The sequence below is a fragment of the Leucopleurus acutus genome (genome assembly GCF_964270905.1).
Source record: "Leucopleurus acutus genome assembly, chromosome: 3".
Classification (NCBI taxonomy): Eukaryota; Metazoa; Chordata; class Mammalia; order Artiodactyla; family Delphinidae; genus Leucopleurus; species Leucopleurus acutus.
The window spans coordinates 64,814,855-64,842,150 of record NC_139145.1 but is presented as its reverse complement, the minus strand read 5'-3'; the positions used below and the strand labels follow the sequence as shown (position 1 = coordinate 64,842,150).

The 27,296-nt window shown below is 46.1% G+C and overlaps 1 protein-coding gene across 1 annotated transcript; it reads right to left on the bottom strand.

Annotated features, from left to right (window-relative positions):
• Positions 1-2,000: 2,000 nt before the first annotated feature.
• On the bottom strand, positions 2,001-27,092 carry VDAC1 (voltage dependent anion channel 1). The gene is made up of 9 exons (XM_082837348.1): positions 27,048-27,092; positions 16,923-16,995; positions 16,340-16,389; positions 15,510-15,662; positions 15,363-15,415; positions 9,632-9,859; positions 5,636-5,786; positions 3,910-3,967; positions 2,001-2,953 (listed from the first exon to the last, which is right to left on the bottom strand). Exons 2-9 carry the CDS (start codon positions 16,987-16,989, stop codon positions 2,862-2,864), a joined length of 852 nt encoding a protein of 283 aa, XP_082693474.1. The 5' UTR covers positions 16,990-16,995; positions 27,048-27,092; the 3' UTR covers positions 2,001-2,861.
• Between the last annotated feature and the right edge of the window lie 204 nt (positions 27,093-27,296).

Sequence of the window (27,296 nt, the reverse complement as noted above, 5' to 3'; positions counted from 1 at the left end):
TCAGGCCTTTTTCCTGTAATAAACACACCTTCAATCCTCTCTTCTTTGTCCACTTTGTTCCTTTGGCCCCATACCAGATTATTTCAATTCTCTTACTGGTGAGATATCATGAACTCAAAGCATTTTGCACAATACTCTGACATGCAACAACCAGAAAATATGTAAATGAGAGGAAAATATTCCCTCAGAGGGCCCTTTGTACATTTCAAAATACCAAAAATGCAACTGGCTTCTGACTGGATGTACCCAACAACCATTATGGACCAAAATCTCTGGACACATTTAATAAAGTGAACTTTGAAATAGCTGCGGGTCCCTATGAACCTGATGAAGACAGTATAACAAATACTGAGGCCAGCAGGTTTGGGGTGACCAGTTACACAAAATGCTGGAAGTAAATCTGATACCTGTTGGGAATTGTCACTTCCAAACGTCCATAAAAAGGAATTCTGCCTAAAATTATTTATCATTGAATAGAAAAAACTATCTAGGGCTTCCCTGGTGGCGCAGTGGTGGAGAATCTGCCTGCCAATGCAGGGGACATGGGTTCATGCCCCGGTCCAGGAAGATCCCACAGGCCGCGGAGCGGCTGGGCCCGTGAGCCATGGCCGCTGAGCCTGCGCGTCCGGAGCCTGTGCTCCGCAACGGGAGAGGCCACAACAGTGAGGCCCACGTACCGCAAAAAAAAAAAAAAAAAAAAAAGTCTACATTTGATGAAGCTGGATAATGTATATGCAGTTGTTACTATTCTATTGATACTTCGTAAACGTTTGAAATCCGTGTTATTTTTTTTAATATATATGGCAGAATTCTGAAACCATATTCAATGACCCATGCCTTTATATGATCCCCTGCCCTTGAGTGTGGGAGGAATCTGTGAATATGATGGGATATCACTCCTGTGATTAGGTTATGATGTGTGGACAGTTGACTTTAATGGGAGATTATCCTCAGTGGACCTGACCTAATCAGGTGAGCCCTTAAAAGGACAGGAATGCTTATAAAATAAATAAGTTATGGGGATGTAATGTACAGCATGGTGACCATAATTAATTGTACTGCGTTATTTATTTGAAAGTTGCAAAGAGAGTAGATCTTAAAAGTTCTTATCCCGGGCTTCCCTGGTGGCGCAGTGGTTGAGGGTCCGCCTGCCGATGCAGGGGACACGAGTTCGTGCCCCGGTCCGGGAGGATCCCACATGCCGTGGAGCGGCTAGGCCCATGAGCCATGGCCGCTGGGCCTGCACGTCCGGAGCCTGTTCTCCGCAACGGGAGAGGCCACAACAGTGAGAGGCCCGCGTACCGCAAAAAAAAAAAAAGTTCTTATCCCAAGAAAAAAACAATTCTGTACAGTGATGGATGTTAACTGGGCTTATTGTAGTGATCATTTCACAATATATACAAACATCAAATCATTATGTTGTACACCTGAAACTAATATAATGTTATAGGCCAATTACATCTTAATTTTAAAAACAAATTTTCAAAAAATTATAAAGGTGTTTGGGCTCTTCTGGAGGATATTTGAAGTAGGGAAGGATTTGACAGTGAAATTTTTCTGTTCCAGCTCTGAAGATGGAGGACACCACATGGCAAGGAGTGCAGGTGGCCTCTATTTGCTGAAAGTGGCCCCTAGCTGATGGCCAGCAAGGAAATAGAAACCACTATCTTACAACGAAAGGTAACTGAATTCTGCCACAACCATATGAGCCTGGAAGAGGACCCCAAACTTCAGATGAGAACACAGTCCGGCTGACATCCTAATTTCAGCATTGTGAGAAACTTAAGAGAGCCCAGGCACCCGGTGCTTGGACTTCAGACAGACAGACCTGTGAAATAATTAAGTGTTGTTTTAAGCCACTAAATTTGTGGTAATTGTTATGCAGCAATAGAAAACTAAAAATATCACACACACACAGCCACACCAAGGGGCCAAAGAACAAGACCAAACATATGTCCTGTTTATTCACACTCCTATTAATAAAGACAACAAAAGAAGGATAAGGTTTCAATATTTTATTCAAGTTTTATTTTAAGTGATGTTAATTACAGCATTTGAAGGGGAGGAACTAATTCCACACAAAATGGAAGACCCTAAAATGTACCCATTAAACTGCTAAAAAATAAACTGAGTGGCGAGAATATAACAGAAGTTCAATTTAGATTCTGAGTGTTGTCACCATGTGATTACAGTCACAGAGACTCTTCCCAGCTTGCAGCTGGAGCTCTTAGAAGCTATTTCATACTCTGGTGCAAGGGCAAAAAAACACAACATGAGAAAAAACACAGTTAAGTCCTGAATTATTGGCTTCATCACATCCACCTTCTCCACCCCAAAATGGCACAAAAGAAACAGCTACCACGCCCTGCAGACTACTTTTGGTGTAAAAGAGGTGACGGATTGGGGTGGAAAAAGTCCCTGCCTAAAAAAGTCCCTTTCAGATGAGTTTGTGTACACCATCCAACAGCCTCTCCTCAATCAGGGTAGGAAACCAAGGTTCAATTCTCAGGAAGTCACGATTTCATTCATTTACTCAATACGAATTTACAAATTACAAAGTGCCTGCAAATTATCAACTTCCACTTGCAGCCATTTCTAGGTAAAAAAGAAACCTGACATCTCTAGAGGGGCCAGCAAGCTCCCCCTCAAGTCTACAGCTGAAAGGACCTTTTTTGAAATTGGGTTTCTTCTGTACCTCTGAAAGGGTAACACTCTAAAGCTGAATCATCTTTAACCTGGAAGTCTAACATGATATTTAGCGATACTCGCATCCCAGACATACAACATTAAAAGGTACACTAAATTCTGAAGGTAGCTATGCTGCAAAATAGTTTAAAATTAAACGATTGTACAGTATTCATTTATGCTTGAAACTCCAGTCCTAGACCAAGCTTGTGGCCACCAGCGTTGACATTCTTGCCATCCAGCAGAGCTGACAGTGTCAGTTTGATACCTGCAGGGGGAGAAGTCAGGGAGAGGAAGGGAGGAGAGAGGGAGGAAAGAAAAGAGAAGAAAGGTTAGCAAATGGAGGATGGCTGAAGCACACTGGTGACACCACACCAGATCCAGAACCTGTTCCAGCTGAGTGTGATCAGCAGGGGCAAAACCACAGGCCCTTGAATCCCTGTTACTCAGCGCCATCCGACTAATGACTGGGTAGCTGAGGATGAGCTTGTGCAACAATAATGACGACTCCATAGCTCACCCAAATCCACTTTCCTTCATCCTCTCATCATCCCCACTACAAAATCCATGCAGAAAACTTCTTTAGCAAAAGCCCGTTGAAATGAAACCCCAACCACGAATCAGACTCCACGGTCTTACACTCCCAATCACAGCATGCACACAAATGCAAACACACACACACACACACACACACACACACACACACACACACACACGACTAAATGCTATTTTCTCTAGAACAGCTTGATTCTGCCATCATGTAACCTTAGATTTCCAGGGTTCAAAGCCCCAGTCTGACCAAACTAACCCCAAGGGGGTATTATTTCCTGTAGCTGTAACATACTATGGACTGGCCTAGCTAACTGTGCAGAGGAAACCTACAAACCCATTTCACAATGGGGATGACTTATAGGCTGGTTTTAAGAACCTGCTGGAAATAAGTATCAAGCATTAGGCACACACTGGGAAAAAGAATGGAAGAAAATAACCAAAAATGTAATACATGTTAGCCTTGGCCTTTTTCCTCCTACCTACTACTTCTCCTATTCGCCAACCGTTTTATAATGACTCTGCAACTCCTTTACAAACAGTCAACTATAAAACTTTATATACACTCATTTACAATGTACTACACAGTCATTTTACAAGCAATAACATGAAGCAGCAAACGAGCACCACATCTTTTTTAAGACAAAGAACTAATTTCACACAACCAACACATACCTGGCTTTAGGGTCTGAGTATATCCTAACCCTATCAGGCTGGAGTTGTTCACTTTAGCCTAGTCAAGGAAAAGATAAGAGAGTGAAAATGTTAAGTACTTCACATTTCTGTCTCCAAACTGAATAAGAGCTTTTTAATCAACCAACTCTGGACTTCAGTATCAAATTCTCTTTTTTCATGACCACTCTGTTTATAGGATTCATTAAATTCAATATGAAATATATCAAATTTAGGAACTAGGTCTCAGAAGGGTAACGCAAAGAAACAACACAATTTTCAAGTAAAAGAAAGTTATTATTTACATTTGATTCCCTACAGTATGTGTGCCCAATTCCATTTATACATAGTAGGTCTGTATTTTTAAGTTATAACAGGTGAGGACACCTTCATTTATGGCCAGAGACATAAAAGACTTTCTTGTATTTGTTGGGATAAAGAAAAACAGACCAAATGTCAGATGGGGTTTTAAAGCGTTTTTTTAAACAGCAAAACATTGTTCGAATTTTTTCTTCATGAAAAAGAGAAGCAAAAATCAAAAAAATTTGGCACTGACAAGCCTGAATTTTTGGAGCAAAACAATAACCTAGACAATCACTTAAATGTCAGCACTTACTGAATGCTGATTAATAAATTAATCAATAAAGCAGCTGAGTCGATAATAATTTCACCCTTATTCTTCTGCCTGAGTTGTAGGGAAATCTGGGCCTCTCCCTGACCCCTTTCCGGGGAAGTAAGGAGAGGTCAGGAGCAGAGCAAGCGCACGCTGTGAGAACACCTGGCGAAAGCCAGAGCTACCAGGGTGTGTGTCTTCCTGCTCACATGCTGTTTTTAGACGCAGCATCTCCCACAGGAGAAAACAGGAAACTAGGCCTCCAGGCAGTCAGTGCCCCATCTAGATGTTCCATTTTGCCCATGCCCTCCAAATAATAAGGCCCCTTTTCCTTTGTTTTAAAGTGCCTAACATTAAGGAAGCCAAATTCAGTTCCTACTTCAGGAGACTTAAAATAGGCTGTCTGTAAATTACACAAGTCAGCCCAGAAACCATCCTGCAACATGAGATTTCCTCATTCCACCCCAAAAAGGATACAGCCGGCAGTGCCCTGTGACAACAGAGATGAGCTCAACAAGACTTAACGCAAAAACTGTGCAGCAACGCAAGGGTCCATTAGCTATGCTACAGGGTCTGCAAGACAAGATGCCAACCACCCAATGCCAGGGCCTGATTTCTTAATATGCAGTACAGGAGCTGGGCAAGAGAATGAAAACTGAGGGGGAAAGGAACATTTAAAACCTTCAGGTTCAAGGTAACCCCCTTTACAGTCTGCAGCATGGAACAGGGACTGGTTAGAGAAGGAGGCTCCATAGCAAGGCAGTCTGGGTCAAACACAAACCCCAGCACTTACCACCTGCCTGCCCTTGGGCAAGTTACTAAGCTTTCATTTCCTCATCTGTGAAAACATGGATGGGATAATAAAAAAAAAAAAAAAAAAAGCACCTATTTCAAATGGGTTGTATAAGAATTAAATACAGTAAGCCACATATAATGGTCTCCATACAGTGCCTGGCAGCCACAGTAAATACCATTACTCTGATCGTTTTACTCATTGTGAACCCTTTCACAGTGAGAAGATCTCTAGCCAAAGCATGGAATTCCATCAGTCCAAAAGGATTCCAACCTAAGGGTCAGGGTAAGGTCTCAGAGATACATGATTCCACAGGTACCCACCGAGAAGCAGGCGTCAGGGTCGATCTGGTACTTGGCTGCTATTCCGAAGCGAGTGTTACTGTTTCCTGCTGTCCAGGCCAGATTAACAGCAGTCTCCAACTTCTTATTCACCTTCTGATAAATGGAGCCACCAAACTCTGTCCCGTCGTTTCTGCAAATAAGCACAGCACGGATGCCAAGCAGCCCAGGAAGGCGACCTGAGCTGGGCAGAGCTGACCAAGTCTAACAGAGGACAAGCATGTTGTAAATGGATTCAACTGATCACAACACAGGCACCAAATTACGGCAAGCCTGATAGGAATGGCACAGACACCAGGGTCAGGAAGGTTCAGAGGAAGGGAAAGGCTATCTCAGCCATCACTGGGAACACCCAGAGGCAGCTCAGTCAACTACTCAGGCTGCATGGAACTTGAAGTTTGCTTCTACATTAATCTTTAAAATAAAAGCAGTAACTAGGGCACTGGGATTCTGGATTCTGAGTGATTTCTTTCTTCTGCTGCTAAGGTTATTACTTTTATAAATGCTCTATTATAAAAATGGAAAGAGAGAACAAAGCCAGAAATGGCAAGAAAGTCTGGGCCACTCATGTTCCTCAGAAGGCAGCTTATAACCCTTAGCACCAGCACCCTTAGCACCCTTAGCTGCATCCACTGCTGAGGGTGCACAGCCAGAACTGACCCAGGCCCTAGGAGGAACAGCAATTACAGGAGAGCTTAACCTATTATTCAGACTTGTTGGCCTATGCATACTATTGGCCCATGCTGCAACATCTATGGTCCTGGTGAGATCTGGAAAGGAGCAACTTGCTACATTACAAAATGTTTCTGTCTTTCAAAAATGGAATGAAACCCAGCAAGCCAAACTCCTTCCTCTCTTCCAAACACACCGTACTGACCGCAGCCTCTGGGAATATCCCCTTCCCCACTCTAACATTTTTAACATAAAAATACAACGTCAGGGGACTTCCCTGGTGGCGCAGTGGTTAAGAATCCACTTGCCAATGCAGGGGACACGGGTTCGAGCCCTGGTCCAGGAAGATCCCACATGCCACGGAGCAACTAAGCCCATGCGCCACAACTACTGAGCCTGCACTCTAGAGCCCGCGAGCCACAACTACTGAGCCCGCGTGCCACAACTACTGAAGCCCACGCGCCTAGAGCCCGTGCTGCACAACAAGAGAAGCCACCGCAATGAGAAGCATGCGCACCGCAACAAAGAGTGGCCCCCGCTCACCGCAACTAGAGAAAGGCAGCGTGCAGCAACGAAGATCCAACGCAGCCAAAAATAAACAAATAAAACAAAGAAATTTTAAAAAAATACAATGTCAAAGTTCTGCCTCATCATTTTGGGTGTCTCCAGTGGAAATAGCACTGGAAACTATTAAGGCAGGTCCCATACGCTTTGGAATCCAGCAAAGAGCTTAGAACTCACTAACCCATGAATAAATTGTTGCTGTTTCATTGCAAACTCTGCTCTTCACTAATATACTCTCCCTAAAGTAGATGCTCATCAAATACATTCTAAACTCTTAAGTTTTCCCTGAAATTCAGCCAGACAGACACTGTGCTTCCAGAAAGTACAGGAAGAGCATAGACACCACCTGATTCACAGAGAATCCTGACTTCTTCAGAAAGTCTTGAGCATGCTACAAAACAGCAGCTTGTCAAAAATAATAGATTTTAACTCAAACGGGGAAATTTCCTTGGGCTTAAATGTGTTTAAACATTAGATTTTTCAATACATTCTAAAACCAGCAACACTGCCTTCCTGTACTGAACTCTTAAAACCACAAAGGAACTCGTTGTAAACAAAAAATCATCTAGGGGGCTTCCCTGGTGGCGCAGTGGTTGAGAGTCCGCCTGCCGTAGCAGGGGATACAGGTTTGTGCCCCGGTCTGGGAAGATCTCACATGCCACGGAGCGGCTGGGCCCGTGAGCCATGGCCGCTGAGCCTGCGTGTCCGGAGTCTGTGCTCCGCAACGGGAGAGGCCACAACAGTGAGAGGCCCGCGTACCGCAAAAAAACAAAAACAAACAAAAATCATCTAGGGCTTCCTGGTGGCGCAGTGGTTAAGAATCCACCTGCCGATGCAGGGGACACAGGTTTGAGTCCTGGTCCAGGAAGATCCCACATGCCGCAGAGCAACTAAGCCCATGCACCACAACTACTGAGCCTGTGCTCTAGAGCCCGTGAGCCACAACTACCGGAGCCCACGTGCCACAACTACTGAAGCCCACGCGCCACAACTACTGAAGCCCACGTGCCTAGAGCCCGTGCTCTGCCACAAGAGAAGCCGCTGCAATGAGAAGCCCACGCACCGCAATGAAGAGTAGCCCTTCCTTGCCGCAACTAGAGAAAGCCTGCGCACAGCAACGAAGACCCAACTCAGCCAAAAATTAATTAATTAATTAATTTGTTTTAAAGAAGCCATCTAGGGCTTCCCTGGTGGCGCAGTGGTTGAGAGTCCGCCTGCCGATGCAGGGAACACAGGTTCATGCCCCGGTCCAGGAAGATCCCACATGCCGCGGAGTGGCTGGGCCCGTGACCCATGGCCGCTGAGCCTGGACGTCCAGAGCCTGTGCTCCGCAACAGGAGAGGCCACAACAGTGAGAGGCCCGCGTACCGCCAAAACAAAAACAAAAACAAAAACAAAAAAGCCATCTACATGAAGCACACAGAACACCTGTTACACACCTGGGCCTCTGCAAGACCAGGGCAACCCAGATTAGCTGTGTCAGCTGTTTCCATGCCAGTTCCAAAAATAAACCATGTCCACTTATTAAAAATCTTGAAACTCAGGTTAGTAAAACCTAAAAGTCATTGCTCTTCCTGGAACTGGTGCAAGTTCCCAATTCCAAACCAAGGAAGCACTTTCCATGTCAGCCAAAATTTTCAATTAAAAAACACTTCTATGCATGTGATATTTTTCCTATGGCTTTTTTGCATGTTACCTTTTTTAAATTTACGTATCTTTTTTGACCTTTTTCAGTAAACATTTCTATGAATTTTAATACAAAGACTCCTGTAGCCAGGATACAGAACAGTTCCAATACCAAACTCCCCTGTGCCACCCCTTCAAAGTGACACCCTTCCTGTTCTCCTCCCCCAACCACTGGGCTGTCCATCTCCATAGTTTTCTTGTGATTTTTTTAGTTTTAAAAGACTCAAATTTTATTAATTTATTATATTAATGTATTATATTAATTTATTAATTATAAAAATTCCTCAAAAATTTTTATTACGGAAATGTTACTAGACCCAATGTTATTAGACCCAAATACCATTTACTTGTCTCTAAATTTTAGAAGTCACTTTAGTGACCTCTAGTGGAAAGAGAGAAATTTGGTAAATTTGTACCCAACTTGCACCATGCCTTAGTTCTTCATGTCTACAGAGATTTCATGGATGAAATCTGTTTCCCTTAAATCTAAATCAGCACTCTGCTTCAACCCTCAAGTTTGATTACAAAGGGCTCTCTCTAACCTACCCTGTAATTTCCTCTTCCCTTCATGATACTGTCCAGTTAATAAACTTTTAAATGTTCTGCCATGCAGAGAAGACACTCAGTATTTAACTGAGATAATCAACTCCTAATTTGGCTCCCATGCCTACATTTCATTAAAGCACAGCAAGCTGGTCCTCAGGCAGTATACAGAGAAAGAGAGCTACACCTCCCCACCCCCATTTTGTTAACTAAAATGAAAGGCCCTCCAATGTCCATAAAGCTGCAGGGAAGGAACACGCCTGTGGACTGACATCATGCCCTTGCCGTAAGTGATCAGCCATTCTGTGTGTACCAGGGACAACATTTACTGTTCACAGAATAGTAAGAAACTACATCACTTCAGGAAACGGGTAGGTGGGAAACAAGAACAATACTAGCAGGCCATTTGGCTCATCTGATTCCAACAAACTCACTTCCCAGTGATTAAAAATTAAGCTTAGAAAAAAATCATGGTAAACAATCCCCCGACTGCACACACTCACATACACTTACACATTAGTGTGAAGCTGGAACTCATCAGTCTTGTAGCCAACTGCAAAGTTGCTCTGGGTCACTCGAGACTTTGCGGTCTCAAAATTCATCTGGTAGCCAGCCAGCCAGCCCTCGTAACCCAGCACCAGAGCACCCCGGATGGAAGGCCCGGCAATGTCGAAATCCACGTCACAGCCCAGGTTGATATGTTCCCGCTTGTACCCTGTCTTGATTTTAGCATTTTTTTTCCTGGAGGAAAAGAAGTTGTATTAAAATCAGAAGCTAACTCATCTTGCAACAAGCATGCCAAGAGACACAAATTTAAAAAAATAATAATCCCCGTTTGAATAGGAGGGTAGGAAGGCAAAGCCAGGGCCCCAGATCTCCCTTAAGCAACTTCTGTGCCACAATGGGCAGAACACAACCTCTCTTCAACTGGAATCCAGAATAATGAAGAAACGCCACCATAATGAAGCAAGAACACAGGCAAGAAAAGCTGGAAAAAGAAGCGCTAAGTAATTTTTACTATCCTCTCCCTGTGCTTAATACAGTGGCCTACACAGGCATTCATTATGCAGAGCACCACCATGTAATTATGAAACAGATGCATCTTTGCTATTTTCCAAGTCTGTGGAAAAGATACATCTGTCATGAAGGCAGCTATCTAAACAGCAGCTTTTAAAGAGATGGTCATCTTCTTACTTTGTGGCTCACTTAGTAAAGAAACATATACTAATTCCCTTCTAAGTAAATACAACAGTTAGATAGCTTTTAATTCAGTATCTATGAGATCCCAATGAATATATATTTCAGAGAACTGGATAGTGAGGTAGAACCTGGGGCCCTGCAGTCATAGGGGGCCAGGAAGCCCTGGTGGACTGGACAAGATCCCAGGTCTAGTCTGCTGATCCCAGATTTGCGTATACGGCCAGATAGTGCCTCCCTTGACTATTACTCAAGACCCAGCATTTCTCAGGAAAGGCAGGTGACTCATGTCACCTGCAAATATATTATCACAATGACTTTTACCAAAAGTCAGCATTAGAGACGAGATCACATCTATCAAATAAAATTTAGACTATTTTCACCTGATTGTTTGTCATTCAACTGCAAAATGGACATCTTCCACAGCGAGAAACATTCTCAGCAGACACCACAGGAGAAACCAGATATGCTTCAAGGTTCAAGGACCACACAGCCCTGTCCAGCCCAGCTTCATTCACACTGAGATTAAAGCTTCATCCCCAGCACCCAAACTGGGGGCCCTAAATACCATTCCCTCCTAAAAGGAACCAGCACTCCTCAGAAAATTGCAGATTACAGGTTGGGGCAGGAAAGGTGCAAAATGAGCTTGAAGCATCTATCAAAGCTATCAAAGACTTTGAGGTTGGGGCAAAAGGACTGGAGAGCTAAGATGAAGAGGCTCCCACAGGGACTTCCCTGGTGGCCCAGCGGTTAAGACTCCATGCTCCCAGTGCAGGGGGCCCAGGTTCAATCCCTGTTCAGGGAACTAGATCCCACATGCCACAACTAAGAGCCTGCATGCCGCAACTAAAAGATCCCGCATGCCGCAACTAAAAGATCCCGCGTGCTGCAACTAAGACCCAGCGCAGCCAAATAAGTAAATATGTAAATATATTTAAAAAAAAAAAAAAACAGGCTCCCAAGGGCTTCAAATATGAGACAATATAAGCATCAAGAATAATATCAGCAGCGACTGAAGCACATCAAATGTTTAAATCTATGAACTCATAATGACACTCAAGACACACACACATTGGTCATCTTTAGAGACTAGAGGATCAATCTGTTATTTTGAAAAGGGTAAATAAGAAAGGAATCAAACATGTATCCCACCTTTCCTATACTAACTATATCTCAAAATAACCAAAGATTCGATAAGTTTCTCCTTATAGAAATATTCCAGCTTAAAAATGAAGAAGGAAAGATAAAGGTGGAATTATCACCAATTCGTAACCCCTTATGAGTAGATCATGAATGGCACTAACATACAAAGAGAAAACCAGGCCTTCTGTGTGCCTCCCTATGGAAGCAGATTTCAGCACCCCCCAAAACGGAATCTAAATGTGATGAAGCCTCTAGACTTAGCAATTCACAGGAAATGTGGGGGACAGGGGAACAAGTTAAACAACACCACAGAACGCAAACAGCAAAATTTACTCTATATATAATTCTAGAAGACAAATGATCTAGTTTTAACAAATAAACTGCAAGGGGAAAAAAACAGAAGAAGAACCTAAAAACTAAGATTTAGGAGCCATATGAAGCAATTTTTACAATTTTGCACGGACAATTTTTGATTCTCTAAAAAGTTTTCATGAAATCATGTAAATTTGAAGAGACTAGGCTTGACAATATTAAGAAATTATGATTAATTTTCACAATGTAATGATACTGTGGCTATGCTTTTTTTAAAAGGAAACTTATTTAAAGATACATATGAAAATATGTACAGATGAAAGTATGTGATATCTGTTATTTACTACAAAATAATCTGAGGGTGGGAGGGGTTGATTATGGATGTGTAAGTAAAACATGATTGGCCATGGGTTGATAATTATTAAAGCTGAGTGATGAGAACATGATGAAGGTATAATATGCTTTTCCGTATTCGTTCGCATGTTTGAAATTTTCCATAATAAAAAATTTAAAGATTAAACACTCCAAGTTCCAATGAGTCAGAATTTCAGAGGTCATAGGTGAAAATAAAGTTAACACCCTTCCCTAGTGACAATGAAACTTACAACTTTTGTTCAAGTTGCTTCTGTGCATTTTTGCAAGCTTTGAAGGAAAGGAGTGACAATCAAACTAACTCTCAATAAGAAAAACTTAAAATAAACCTATTTTGGTCTGCCGGCTCTTTAGAGGAAGAAACCTGGGTTATGACCAAGTATCCAGTTGGCACCAAGCAGGGTAGGATGATTGATGAAAAAAACAGCTGCTCAGAGGCTGACATTTAGAAAGAAGGGGAAATCAAGACATGTAGAAATTAGGCATCTTTTAACCACTGGGTAAAATGCTGCTGCTGACACAAAATGTGACACCTGTACCAGGGCCTCTGACCAGTGGTGTGCACAAGCCACACTGGACAGTTACACAGTGCCTCCACATGCCACCCCACTGGATTCTGGCCAGAGGCACCAGGTCCCCAGGGAAAGGGCACTGGTGGGGCAGTGACTAGGTTTCTCTCCAGGCTTGGCTCTAAGGCAGCATTCTACGCCTTTGGAGCTTTTCCTCTTTCAAATATTATTGGGATTTTTTAAAGCTATTTAAATAATGGTGCTAATTTGACAGCACCTGAGAGAGGTATACTCTTAATCTGTGGTTAACAAGCTGGCTTGATCTGTGGTAAGTACTCAGTGTGGGTGCCAGTCCCCTGATGAGGTCTGTCTGCAGCTTCATCCAAATGTGGTATATGCTTACCTCTTTAAAGGAAGCCAGGATATTCCCAGGCTGTACCCCTCAGACACTTTGGAAAGTCAGCTTTCATTTCCAATCTCCATCGAGTCATCAAAACTTTCCTCAAATACCCAGTAGCAATGAGTACATCTTGTACCCACAGTCTTAGTTTCTAAACACCATTCTTCAATAAAAGGAACAAAGGCTCCTCAGAGAAGCAGCTGATAGCAGGACTAGGGAAGAACAAGTACACTTTCTGAAGAAGTGCTCCAAAAAAACGACAGGGGCTTGTCAAAAGCACACAGGATGTCAACTTGAAGGCTCCCAATGGCCATATCTGGGACAATATGAGTAACAAAATATAGTAATGGATTACAATCCACAGAATAAAATAAATGTCCAAGAATCCGTACTGATACAGATAACTGATCAAATAAATAAAAGGTGGAGAAGAAAGAGCTCTTCCTTTCAGTAAAATCCCAATTAATAAATGTAGAAGGAATGATGGGAATAGAAATTCACCATTTGGGGGACTTCCCTGGTGGCACAGAGGTTAACAATCCACCTGCCAAGGCAGCGGACACGGGTTCGAGCCCTGGTCCAGGAAGATCCCACATGCCACAGAACAACTAAGCTTGTGCACCACAACTACTGAGCCTGCACTCTAGAGCCCGTGATCCACAACTACGGGGCCCGCATGCCACAACTACTGAAGGCCACGTGCTGCAACTACTGAAGCCCACGCACCTAGAGCCCATGCTCTGCAACAAAAGAAGCCACCTCAATAAGCCCCCTGACTCATTGCAACTAGAGAAAGCCTGCGTGCAGCAACAAAGACCCAACACGGCCAAAAATAAATAAATAACATATAAAAAAATAAATTGAAAAGAAAAAAAGAAAGAAATTCACCATTTGCCAAACACAGTTGTTGCAGGCAAGAATCACCAATGGATGCTAATATTTGTGAGTCAAAGTATAAAAATTAGAATATTTGCATGGTCTCAAAGCATCTCCCCACAAGATACTTGTTAATTATAAAGAGAAAAAAAGTAACTTTACAGAGAAATCTGGCAAACGCCACTTTAAACAAGTGACCAAAGTAACGTCACCAGTAATGAGGCGCATTGATATATACCCCCTGATGTCATGCACCAAGATGGACAGAACACAACATCCTATCTACAGCTATCAAAAATAAATAACCTGAAAAATAAATAAATAAATAAATAACCTGAGTTTAACCATGAGAAAACATCAGACAAATCCAAATCAAGGATTCTACAAAATAATTGGCCAATCACCTTTGAAAGTGTCAGAGTCATGAAAAATAAAGACTTAAAGATGGTTGAGGGCTTCCCTGGTGGCGCAGTGGTTGAGAGTCCGCCTGCCGATGCAGGGGACACAGGTTCGTGCCCCAGGTCTGGGAAGATCCCACATGCCGCGGAGCGCCTAGGCCCGTGAGCCATGGTCGCTGAGCCTGGGCGTCCAGAGCCTGTGCTCTGCAATGGGAGAGGCCACAACAGTGAGAGGCCCACGTACCGCAAAAAAAAAAAAAAAAAAAAAAAAAAGATGGTTGAGATGGTAAATTTTATGTGTATTTTACCACAAATTTTATTTTTGGCCACACCACACAGCATGCAGGATCTTCCCCGACCAGGGATTGAACCTGTGCCCCCTGCACTGGGAGCGTGCAGTTTTAACCACTAGACTGACTGCCAGGGAAGTCCCCACAATTTTTAAAAACTAAAAAAACTATGAAATGAAATTCAATACATGCCCTTGGCCTTGTCATCAGTGTGCAAAACAACCTTCCCAGGCCTAGAGACCCACTGCTCTGAATGGAAAAAAACAAGAGAGTGTTCTAGAAGAGACTGATTCCCTCCAGCCACTTTGAAAAGCACCAGGAGCTGAGGCAGATCAACATGCCCTCTTGCCTCCTGACGTGCCCAATAACCAGCAAGCCTAATCTATCTGTGACTGGAGGGCCTAAAGCAGGAAAGTGCAGTCTCAGGAGCCACCTTGCAATTAAGCCCACATACTCTCAGTGTCCCTAAGTAGGAAGCTAGGGAAGAGGCCCTCCAGCATGAAAAATGGGGCTGGCAACAGTGACCAGCAGCCCTTGCTTCCAAACACTGCCTGCTGCCCTAGAGCCTTGGCCACTTACATTGTGAGCCGCCTCACTCACATGGAATGGAGCATTACTGGACCAGAAATCCTGCAGCCTCCACAGCTGAGGCCAGGAGAACAATAACAAACAGCACAGAATGAATCTTAAATCTTACTATGAAACACCACTAAAGGTCCTTATGGAGAAAGCAGATGATATTCTTACCCAGTGTTTGGTGAGAAGGATGAATCGAAGGTCAGCTTCAGGCCATGTGCAAGCTGAACAGAAAAGAAATTCACCAACAGGTTTAGTCACAAGACAGGCAGCCGATGTCACTTAATAAAACTGTGTCTTTTCACAAGTGACCATTACCTGATCTTCCACGGTAATCTCCGTGCCTAGTGTGTTGTCAGTGTTCCATTTCTCCGTAAACGTCAGACCATATTCGGTCCATCTGTACTTGGTTTCCAGACTACCCGTCACTTTGGTGGTCTCGGTGTTGGCTGAACCTGAGCTTGTAAATTCCTTGAAAGAAGAGAGTCACAGCCTGCATGCCAGCACTTCATTCTGCATTGCTCCACCCCTAAATGCACTGTACTTTCCTTTATGCAAGAGGTGAGACCCTGAATGTGTGGGTGCAAAAGCTCATTCTATAATTCAGTTAGATATGTGAAGTACAGATGGAGTCTGCTAATTAAAGGAATCTTTCAGGGAATTCTTTATCAGGAGAAAGATTCCTTCCTCCCCTGTAACTCTCTAGTCTGGACAGGAAGGCAATTCTCCTTCTGTCCTACCTCCAGGCTCGTACAGAGAAAAAGCTTTGAGCTAAAGCTGACATTGCAGTAATTCTACCCAAAACTTCCTCCTTCCAACAATTCACAATCTAAAAGGGATTACTAAGCTTTGGGGTTTTTTTTCAATAATTATGTGGTATGGAACACAGGTCAATTTTGAAATAAGAAACATGAGGAAAAATAAAATTGAGGCCTGCCCCATATTCCTATGAGTATTAACAGCTGCTGAACTGGGGACCTAGTCACATGGTTCCCCTGGACCACCCATGCCACAGAGGATGCAATGAATGTGACAACCACAAGCTGCCACAATCAGAAAAGTCCCTTTGTTTGCCACCCAGACGGAAGTTATTGATTATTTATTGATCTACAATAAATATCCATGCTCCATAGAGGCAGACAACTTACCAGTCCATTCTCAGATTTTGTTTTCAAATCAAGTTTTATTAAGCCAAACCCTAAAGAAAGAACATGGTAACTGTTAATAGGTTAAATAACTAACTCAAGAGCAGCATCTCTGCCTCCCTTAGGTTGTTTAAAAATGAGATGAGTGCAGAGGGCACCGGTCTCCACTGCTGCCTGCCTCTCTGTGTGTGGAGCCCGGCTGCCATGGAACAGTGGCAGGCAGAACAGACACAGGCCCCACCTGCACTCCCAGTGGAGTCTGAGAAAAGGGTGCATGACAGCGTGAGCACATGCCTAAAGACGAGCTCCAAATTTAGAAGCCGCACTCCACTGCAGCAGCATCCACAGACCTGCTCCCGCCTAGGAGAAGAAACAAGAATGTCCACTTGTCTGCAGCAATTCACAAGCCTACCCGTACTGGGTGCACAACCAAAACTGCTTCACTAGCCACAGAAGGCTTATCTTTTTTCCCTGACATGAAGTTTCTGAGAGCTGACTGACCCAAGTCTCTCAAACTGTAATGGGTAAAATACCAAACATGCCAACCCAGTTTCTGAGCTGAAAGGCCACTCCATGCAACACTCACCATAGCCCTTGGTAAAGACATCCCTGGCAGATTTGCCAAGATCAGCATACGTGGGAGGCACAGCCATCTTCTGCTATAATAAAAGAACCACCAGAATAAACACATTGGTAAGTTTTCCACCAATAAAAATCATCAGCACTGAGTTCCACATACCTTATTCCCCCAGGTGTGGACAAAGAAGACTGTGCTATCTCCTGCTTCTTTCTGTGGCCAGAGCTTGAAACACCCAGTAAGTTTTTATTGACAGCAGACCAGCCTGACTTTGGACCTCTTCTCCTAGGCATCCCCAGGACTGAGCACAGGTCCAGAATATGGTAGGAGTCAGTCAATATTTTCTAAATGAATTCATTGGCAAAGACACAGTCCCATAAGCCAGCTACTTTACTGAACTGCAGGACTCTTGCCAATAAAACAAATCTTCTGACAAAATATCAACTGCTAGGACATTAAATACATGGCAACGTATTTTCTATACAGTTCTGATTTCATTCATTCAACAAATATTTATGGAGTATCTACTATGTGTCAGAATGGACCCAACTTTTCACAAAACCTTTGCTACGGGAACCCACTTTTAGAGTATCATATTCCTCATAGAGAAAACAGTAAAACCTACCTACCTAACTAGGCAATTCTTCACATGGAAGGAAATGCAACCACATCCCCCCCAAATTTAATTCAAATAAACATCTATTGAGCTTCAATGTGACTTGACTTTTAAAACCAACTATCAAAGTACTACTTGGGATTGATGCACATCACTAAGTCAGTCAACAAGCATTTATTAAACACCTCGCTGTTCAAGGAAGGCAAGAACTTCAAATAGTCCTTGCCCTAAGGACCACACTGCGCTGCTGGGAGGCTCTGCACTGATACATTATGTACACAGAATTAAAACCCTAATCCAGATGGCACACACTCTGTGCTCCACCCAGGAGGAGAGGGGAATGCGAGAAAGCACCATCTCCTACATCTTCTCCATCTCCAAAATTGTTAGCCTCAGCCAGAAATTCAATTAACCCAAGGACGGTTCCATCCATTTTAAATACAGCATACCTAAATTACCAAACTGCATACACCTCACCTAAAGTCACATATAAATGTATTCACACAAATTAACACCCACATGGCATATTCCTGGTTAAATGGGAACCCAATGAAAAGTGGTGCAAGTGATCTCAGGGGAACAATATCACAACTGGAAGTTGCATCCTGACCAAAGCCTCAACTTCAAAGACATTGCAGGGAGCCCAAAAAACCAATGAGTATAATGTTAAAAAACTATAAACTTGCACAATTTTAAATTATAAAACTGTGGTCCTGGTCCTATTTTACTTTTTTCAGAGGTTTTGCTAATTCTGTCCCAGCTCCCTTCTGTGTCAGAGCAGAGAGGAGCAGCCCAGTAAGCTGTTTACGTGCTCCTATTTTTGTTGCTGTTGTTATTGTATTTCTCACACATGATCGGGCCAGAACCATGGGCAACTCAGTCCCCATTAGGATCAGGGCATAAAGAACACGGTGGAAGACCCATTTCAGGCTGCTCCCACTGGCTCTTTCAAGGCTCTCTCCCCTCTCCCCTTCCACCCCAAATGAACCCCATAGGCACACCCACCCCAGGGACAAACCAGGAAACCATCCACCAGGTCCTCCAGAAACACTCTCTGCCTTAGGCACACGCCCCAGCCACAGATGGGCCTGGGCCCCTCCCAGGAGAAGCAATGAAACAACCCTGGACTGAAGGCTGAGGTAACAGAGCCCCAAGGAAACGTGCAAAACATCTCAGCAAAGGGCCCAGAACATTCTCCACACACACACCGATTGCTAACAGTGATCAGTGGACAGAACACCCCTCTTCAGTACTGTCCCCTTCCCAGCTGGGCTACAAACTCAGCCCCAGCCGGGTGACAGGGAGAGCAGTCCAGTGGCAATATCTCCGGGTCAGCTAAGACCTCCTGTACCTCAGAGGTCAGGGCCTTCCCGAGTACCCTCCCCTGGCTCCAGGACCCGCCTCACCACACGCGGCACACGTGGCTTTCACGTCTGGACTGGTCCATCCCTCAGGAAAAAGTCAGAACACTCATCATTTAATGCTCCCCAAATGCCCCTGCTTATCCCTAATCCCCAAAACTGAAAAGCAAAGCCAACTGTCAAAACACACTCCACCCACAGCAAAAATCACCCTAAAGCGGCCACTGAGGAGATTACCATGCAAGGACAGGAGAGGTGGGATGGCAGAGGGAGCTCACATAAGGCCAGGCTCTCCTTGCATCCCCAGCGCAGCAGCGGGCAAGGAAGATGCACAGGAGCCACGAGCTGAGTGGAGCCAAACCCACTCCTGGCCCTGAGGTAACACCCACCAAGGGGGGCCAGACGCTGACTCCCCTGCACCAAAGGCTGTGTGGCTGTAGCTTCCCCTTTTGCTTTTCACGGAGTCTTCCTCCTTCCCCACCTCTCGTCTCCTGCTGCACTTATCTGACAGGACTGAAGCAGCTCTGCCTCTCTGAGAAGCCCAGCTTTCCTACAGCTGCAAACAGCACCCAGCACAGTTCTCAGCACCTGCTTCAAAAACAATTTTAATGTAAAAACAATGACTGCCATCCACACTTTCTCAGAACAGGACTAGATGGGGAGAGAATTCAGCATTCTGCTTTCTCACTTAACACCCTGCCTGCACTGACCTGGAGACTGAACCCTGGTCCTGGCCCCTCCCACCACCTCAATCAGCTCCAAATCACTCCCCATCTGTCTCTGCAGCATCCACCCCACGTGTCTTCAGAAAAGGGAACCCTCATACGCTGTTGGTGAGAATATAAACTGGTATAGCCACTACGGAAAACAGCATGGAGATTCCTCAAAAAATTAAGACTAGAACTATCATATGAGCCAGCAGTTGCACTTCTGGGTATTTATCTAAAGAATATGAAAACACGAATTCGCAAAGACATGTGAACTCCTATGCTCGTCACAGCATTATTTACAATAGCCAAAAAATGGAAAAAACCTAAGAGACCACCAACAAATGAATGGATAATGAATGGATAATGGAGAATACTGGATAATGCGCACGCGCGCGCGCACACACACACGCACGCACGCGCACACACACACACTGGAACACTACTCAGCCATTAAAAAAAAAAGATGAAATCTGGCCATTTGTGACAACACGGATGGACCTTGAGGGTATTATGCTAAATGAAATAAATCAGATGGAGAAGACAAATTCCCTGTGATTTCACTCAAATATGGAATATAAATAAACAAAAAACAAAATAAATGAACAAACCAAAACAAACACATAGATATGGAGAACAGAATAGTGGTTACCAGAAAGAAAAAGGAGGGGAGAGGGTGGGAATGGGTAAAGGGATTGATATCGTGATGGATGGAAACTAAATTTTTGGTGGTGAGCACACTGTAGTGCACACAAAAGTAGAAATATAAGGTTGCATACATGAAACAATGTTATAAACCAATGTTACCTCAATAAAAAAGAGAAAAAAAAGAAGAAACTCAGCTTCTAGAGGCTGAGCATGAAGCAGGGTGTTCTGACAGCACTGTCTGTTTAATAAGTATACGCGCAGTAAGCATCAAAGTATTTTTACAGTAGAAAAAAAAAGGAAACAGTATCCGACAATAGGGACTAAGTAAATGACAACGTAACCAGTAGGCAGGAGCTCCCTCTACAGGGAAACTGCGGCATCACCAGGGATGGGGGGGGAGACGCACAACTAGCATGCCCCACCGCCACAATGGCCTAAGGAGAGCTGAACTCAAGCTGAGACCAACCAAGCGCCTTCAGAAGAGAGTACTGCCACTTCTGACATCAGAGCCAAGCAGACTTTATTAAAAGGGCCTCACAGAGCCACAGTAGAAAGTCTGACACATCTGTGTTTGGGCAGCTCACTCAACCAATGGATTCTCAAAAATGTAAATGACAATATCTACTGTTGCACTGGAAAATGATCACTCCCATTCTCCCCAAGTAGGAATACTACGTACAGTACAGCCCCTGAGGAGCCCATTGGTGGGCAGTGCCTAAGTGAACACGCAGTAACTCTAGTGGCAATTCTACTGCTAGGAACACACTCACAGTGGCACCCAAGGCACCCAAAGATGTATACAGGAGGATGCTGACTGAAGGGTTATTTTTAACACAAAACCCAGAAGCAACCTAAATGTCCACCAATAAGGAAACAAATGAATAAAAATTAAGGTGCTTGCAAACTAAGGAATACCATGTGGTAATCAAAAAGAATGAGGTGGATTTCTACGTGGTGGCATAGAAAGCTACCTATGATAATAGTTCAATGAAAAGAGCAAGCCACAGAAAATGTATAATTCCATGTGATTGGAGGAAAACCATTTTACATATGCATCTTTATATGTTCCACATTTGTGAATGGATGGAAAAGCATGTGAAAGGGAAGGACATGAGCTAACCTGTAAACTGTGGCTGCCTTGGAGCTGCTTCTAGAAAGGAAAGGGGGTTTAGGAAAGGAGTGAAGTTAAAATAGGATTTTCATTTTTGATTCTACTTAATCACTTAAGTTGTTTGTGTACTTGATAATTTTTTTTAAACTAAGGACAGAAAATTTAAAAACCTAATGAATGTGTTCAAAATTAAGCCACGCTGCATTCATGATGCCACAAGTCACATTCCAAAAGGCTACTGCAGCAGAGGTGCCAGAAGGGAAAACCATCAAAGTGTCTATACTGGTTCCAAGAACAGATTCAAATCACACCGAGGTGGCAGGGTTAACAGGTAAGGCCTGTGGGGGGCACATTCTACCCTCAGGTGACCACTGATGGCTTTGGCCACCCTGCCCAGAAGGTAGGAGCAGGGCAGAGCTCCCTAACTTCAGTGTGCATGAGAGTCACCTGAGGCACGTTTTCAAAAGCCTCCTTCCTCCCTCTCAGTCTTTCATTGCCTATCGCACAGGCAGGGCAGCCCTCAGATGCCACTGAGAAGAGTGGGCTGGCTCCCCGCACCAAGCACCCCCCAGAACCCCCACTTTGAAGCATGTTCTTTTCTCTGCAGAAGCTCCCTCAGAAGGATCCAGGCAGGGGAGCCTTGGTGCTCTCAGAAAGCCAGCAACCATTGCAATGGCTGATACAGAGAGCAGGGTGGCCATGGGTCCAAACGGCTGAGTCAGCAACAGTGGAGAGGAAAAGTTTTCTGAACACAGGGAACACCCAGTGGGTCAACAGACAACATTTTTAATGGCAAGGGTATAACTGGGCTAGGACCTAAACACCAGGAGCCACCCTGCCATGGCATTTCTCCACCCATCCGAGTACCCAGGTGGCAGGGCACAGTGACGAATGGAAGGGGCTATGAGCCTGGCAGACGTTCTAGCTGTGTGACTTTGGACAAGCCACTTATACTCCTAGGGTCTCATTTTGCTCATCTATAAAATGGGGCTAACAATAGTGCCTTGCTACCACTGTTGCTGCAAGGATTAAGTAAGGAAAATAGAGCATGCAGAAATGTCTGACACACAGTGAGTACTCAATAAATGGTAGTGTAACCACAATCCATTAATCTGGAGATTTTCTGTTTGCCCCTCCAGATCCACCTTCCTCCTCCGTCCTGCTCTGTGCCCCAAGAGCTGATCATTATGGACTGTTTTCAGTGAGCTATGGGTTGGGGTCAGCAAATAGGGGGCACCAGCAGAAGATGGGAGAGTGCAATTGGGGTATTCATCCCCCAGGCTGCCTCCCTGTTGGTCCTCAGGTGGGCAGTGACTTTCCTCTACCCAACGCCACAGCTCCTGCCAAAGGACCCCCTCCTGTTCTAAAGGACCAAGGGGCCCACACCCCTTGTCAGGTCCCCCACACTCTGCCCATACCTTTGCAGATGATCCTTTCATCACGCTTTCTTTAATTAACCCATGGGAGTGTACATCTGACTCCTGCAAGGAACCCAACCAACACAGCAATCATCGCCTTCACCATCACCATCCCGGGTTCCCCTTAGGAAGGGAGAACTGTAGGAAAGCCTTTGGCTCTGCTATTTCTAACACCATTCTAGGTAGTCTGTCAGGGCAGAACTGGGCCAGCCTATAAGAGGGGCATCAGACCAGCCAGGGATTAGAGCAAAAGCAACTACTCCTAACTCTGGGGACCAGGAAAAGAAACTTCGCCCGCAGGAGGCCAGAGCTGCTCTGAAAGCCAGTATGTGAGGCCAACGCCATCAGGAGCCTCCCTACACCCCTACCCCACACTTTCTCACCAGAAGTGGCAGCCCAGGAGAAGGGCCCTGGTTGAATCTCCAGGATGCTGGCAAAGCCAATGCCCGGGCTCAATAAGTGGCAGTGGAACCACAATCCATTATTCTGGACATTCTTTGTTTGCCCCTCCAGATCCACTCCAGACTCTGGTAGGTCTGTCCTCTCAGTGCATCTGTCCTCCCACCCCCCTCCATGAATGTCTCACACAGGGCAGCTGGGCTTTCCAGGTATTGCTTCTATTTTAAAACACCCTGGGAGGTGGGCCACCACCGGCACAGCCTTCCACAAGCCTCAAGAGAATGCAGCTGACTTGGGGACACCCTGCCTGCCCACCTACCCATCAAGAGGAGAAGACCGGGGCTGGCAGGCAGCCTGCCAAGGTCTGGATCCCAGGTGCACCTAGGGCTCCTGCTCGCTGCCTGGCTTGACCCAGTGGAGATAAAATAGACGGTGCCTGGGCAGGTAGACTCGGGAGTCCAGCAGACCTGAGTTCCAATCCTACTCCACCACTCTCTTGTTATGAGATCTTGGGCAAGTCACAACCTATCTGCCCCTCATTTTTCTTCAGTTCCAGTACAGGAAAAGAGTCCCTGACTCAGCACCATTCTGAGGACTGAATGAGATTGCTAGTACAAAGCACTGAGTACAGTGGCTGGTACCCAGTAAACATGTAGCAAACACAGCGAGAACTTATTACAGATTTTCATTTTATATATTTCTTATCCTAATTATAGCTGCTGTGCAGGTTGCCGAAAGGTCACCCTGAACCACAGGGTCCAGAGTTCTCCCCAACCATAATGAGGTATTGTTTAGCTGAATATTGTCCAGCCAGGTACTGGAAGAATGCCTCCTACCTCATCCCACGGAAAACTGACCCTTCTCCTGATAAACACCCTGTGCCACTGTCCTCGCAACAAACAGGGTAACTCCATTGACTGCTGTCCACTGACAGCTAGACTATACCCAGCCATGCACATGCTCCCTCTGATCAGTGTAAAAGGGTAACAGTGCCGCTCTGAATAGCAAGTTCTACCTTTCAAAAGGCACTCAAATCTATTAGCTCCTCACAGTGGCCCCTTGGAGTGGCAACTGCAGTGTGAAAGCATCGGCACTGGAGCTAGCCAGTCCAGGCCCTGAATCCCAACCCCGTTCCTGCTGAGCTGTGTGACCTTGGGATGGTTACCTCACCACTCTGTGCTCAAGTCTCCTGACCCGTGAAATGGAAACGACAGTACCTCTCTCCCAGAGCTTGGAGGACAGTGGATTCAACGTCATAATACATACGTCAACCAGCCAGGAGAGTGCTGGGCAGGCCCTCAATAAAGAATGACTGTAATGATGACGATCACAGTTAGAGTGGAGAAACTGAGGAACAAGAAAGTAACTTGGCCTGTAACTAGACCCTATGGCTCATGTCAGAGCTGTGTTATATGAGCTCAATCTGCACTCCTGGACTCTTTCCAGCAGAGTTCTGGGTAAAGGGCTAAGATTCTCACTTACCCTCACCCCTCTGAGAGCAGGCAGTGAAATGGAGGATTGTGCCCAGGCCCAGCTGATCACCTGATCACCTTTCCTCAGTGGCAACCAGAGGGGAGCCCCTGAGCACCCTGGGGGGCTGCCTGCAGGCTTGGGCTGGCTCTCAGCCATACATGCCTCTCTCTTACCAAAGATGTCACACTTTGAGAAATCCCATCAAGGGCAAAATGGATTTTGGGAGCACCTTACCGGTAAAGGTGGCGGTGAATGTTCCCCATGACCACCATCTTGGAGGTGGTTGTCGACGTGTGCCTACTGTCCAGTGGGGCCAGAGGCCCAAAGGCAAATCCTCACTATATGGTCCCCCTGAGCCCCTCTGTTTGTCTACAGACAGCCCCTGCCTATAGAATAGCAGAAATAAACTAATTGACTGAGAGCAGCCCCCCATACCCAGGCTCAAGCACTTTATTCAGGACAACTCCAGTAGAAGCCATTGACCCCCTCACCATCTGAGAGGAAGAGGCACCAGGCCCAAGGGCTTTAGGAGAATCCCCTTCACCAGTGTCACCCCCAGCCCTGCAAGCCCAGAAACACCAGTTCAACAAGTTTCCCAGAGGACTTGGAAAGTCACAGAATGAGGATAACATGTTCAAAGCAATTATTTCAAATTAGGCAACAGTTCTGCCTATCACTGTTCCAGGGCTGTACACACCCTTGTAGCCCTTTATTTATTTGTGACTCTCTGCTAGGCAAGGCTATTTTCTGAAAGTGAATGAGACGTGTGTCCCTCAAAAAGGATGTCCAAGATCAAGGGACTATGGTCTGGGCCTGCAGCCACCACATATACCCATTCAATAATCCCACAAATACTTAATGAGCACCTACTATAAGCCACATGCTGGAATGGTGAAAACTATCCTTCTGTCAGCAAGAGTACATTCACCCCCACAGACCCTTCTCAAGTACCTAGTATTGCCAGGTGGCACCACCCCACACACTGAAAACCAAGTTGTATAAGGCTTAAGCCTGACCCTGTAGGAACTCAGTCCAGAGCTGGGGTGGAAAGAAGGCAGACCCTGGGCAGTCTGCCCTGCCCTTGCCTACAGCACATTAGGCAAAGGAGGTGTTCATTTCCCTATCTCCTCTGGAGAGGTGAGGCTGGTCCAGGGGCTGGGGGCCTCAGGTGGAACAGGCCTAGGCTTAGCCCAGGTCTGAACCCACATTCAACTTTCTGCTCCAGCCTGATCCTGTCTGTAAACTTAAAGGTTTTTTAAATTACCCTGAAAGTTACTCAATGCCCGGCACACAAATGCCTAATAATAATGTTTAAAATAACAGAGACCACCTTTATTGAACCCTTTCCAGAGCACCACGTGGAGCAAAATAGTCTGCAGGGGATGGGCTAGATCCTCCCCTAAAAGCCTCAAGGGTAAGTGTCAAGGTTTCTGCCCAGACCTTCTCCCTACCAGGCACTGTTCTGAATGTTTGAAGTTAATCAACTCATTTTATTCTTCCCAAAAGCCCAATGAAGAAGAGGTATGATTGCTCCCGTTCTACAGATGAAAAAACAGAGGCTTAGTATCTTCCCGGCTGTGTGACCTTGGACAAATCACTAATGCTGCGTGCCTCAAATCCAAAGGGCTCGGAAGCAGTTTCGTGAAGGCACCGCTGCATTTGATGAATGAATGAGCAACCGAATCTGGCAGGAATCCCTCCTAAGGCCAAGAAGGCCACATCACTACCCGCGGGACCTCTTTTTCTAAGGCCTAACCTTCTGCCCAGCCCCCAGCTCCGGCCCTGGTCCCTGCGGCCTAAGTCGACTGTCAGCCTCCCATTCCGCCCGGAAGGTGCTGGCAGGCGCAGGCAGTGACGGAAGCCAGCTTCTCCGGGCGTGGACCCGACAGGGCGTGCAGGGCCGGGGGCGCGGGACCCCGGTCGTCACATGAGCTCATCCCCGAGGCGACAGCGTGGCCCGCACGGGTCCGTGAGCCCAGCCCGGCGAGCTTAGGTGGCGGGCGGGTCCCTGCCCGACCCGCGCTGGCGGGATCGAGGGCCAGAGGTCGCCTCCAAGGAAGGTCACCTAGACCTAAGGCGGGCCGGGCCTCCACGCGGCGGCCCGTGCCCTTCCGCCCAAAGGTCCCCGCGGGCTTTTGGTCCCCAGCCGCAGGCGCCTCCGGATGTCCGGCCACCCGCTCCCCCGCCCGGGCCTGCTCGCCGCCTGCCCGCCCCGCGCGGCCTGCTCTGCCAGCCGCTGACCCGCCAGGCCCTGGCGGGCCGCTCCCGTTCCCTGCCCCGGCCCGGCTCTGGGCCCCTCGCCCTCACCCGCTCCCCGTCCCATCTCCTCCCCCAACTCCCCACGGGCCGGCCCGCGACTCGGGGCGCAGTCAGAGGCCTGACCCCTCTCCGCTGCGCCTACCTCAGAAGCGGTGGCAGTGGGCTCAGCGGCGGCTACGGCGGGGGCTGCAGCGTGAGGAACAGAGCCAGCGGCGGGGCCGAGGGCGGGGCGGCACAGACGGCGGCGGCGCAGACCCGCCCCGACCCAGCGAGGCCGGCCCCGCGAGCTCCGCCCCCTGGGCCCTCCCGGGACACCGCCCGGGCCCCGACCGGGTTCGCTTCCAGCGCCTGATCCGCGCGCGGACCTTTCGGGGCCCTTCGGTACTCGCGG

Coding starts and splice junctions, on each gene's coding strand:
- VDAC1 (XM_082837348.1), bottom strand. CDS start 16,989: ATGGCTGTGCCTCCCACGTATGCTGATCTTGGCAAATCTGCCAGGGAT. Junction 15,416..15,509: donor AGATTACCGTGGAAGATCAG/GTAATGGTCACT, acceptor TTTTCTGTTCAG/CTTGCACATGGCCTGAAGCT. Junction 9,860..15,362: donor TCCTTCTCACCAAACACTGG/GTAAGAATATCA, acceptor CTTTTCCTCCAG/GAAAAAAAATGCTAAAATCA.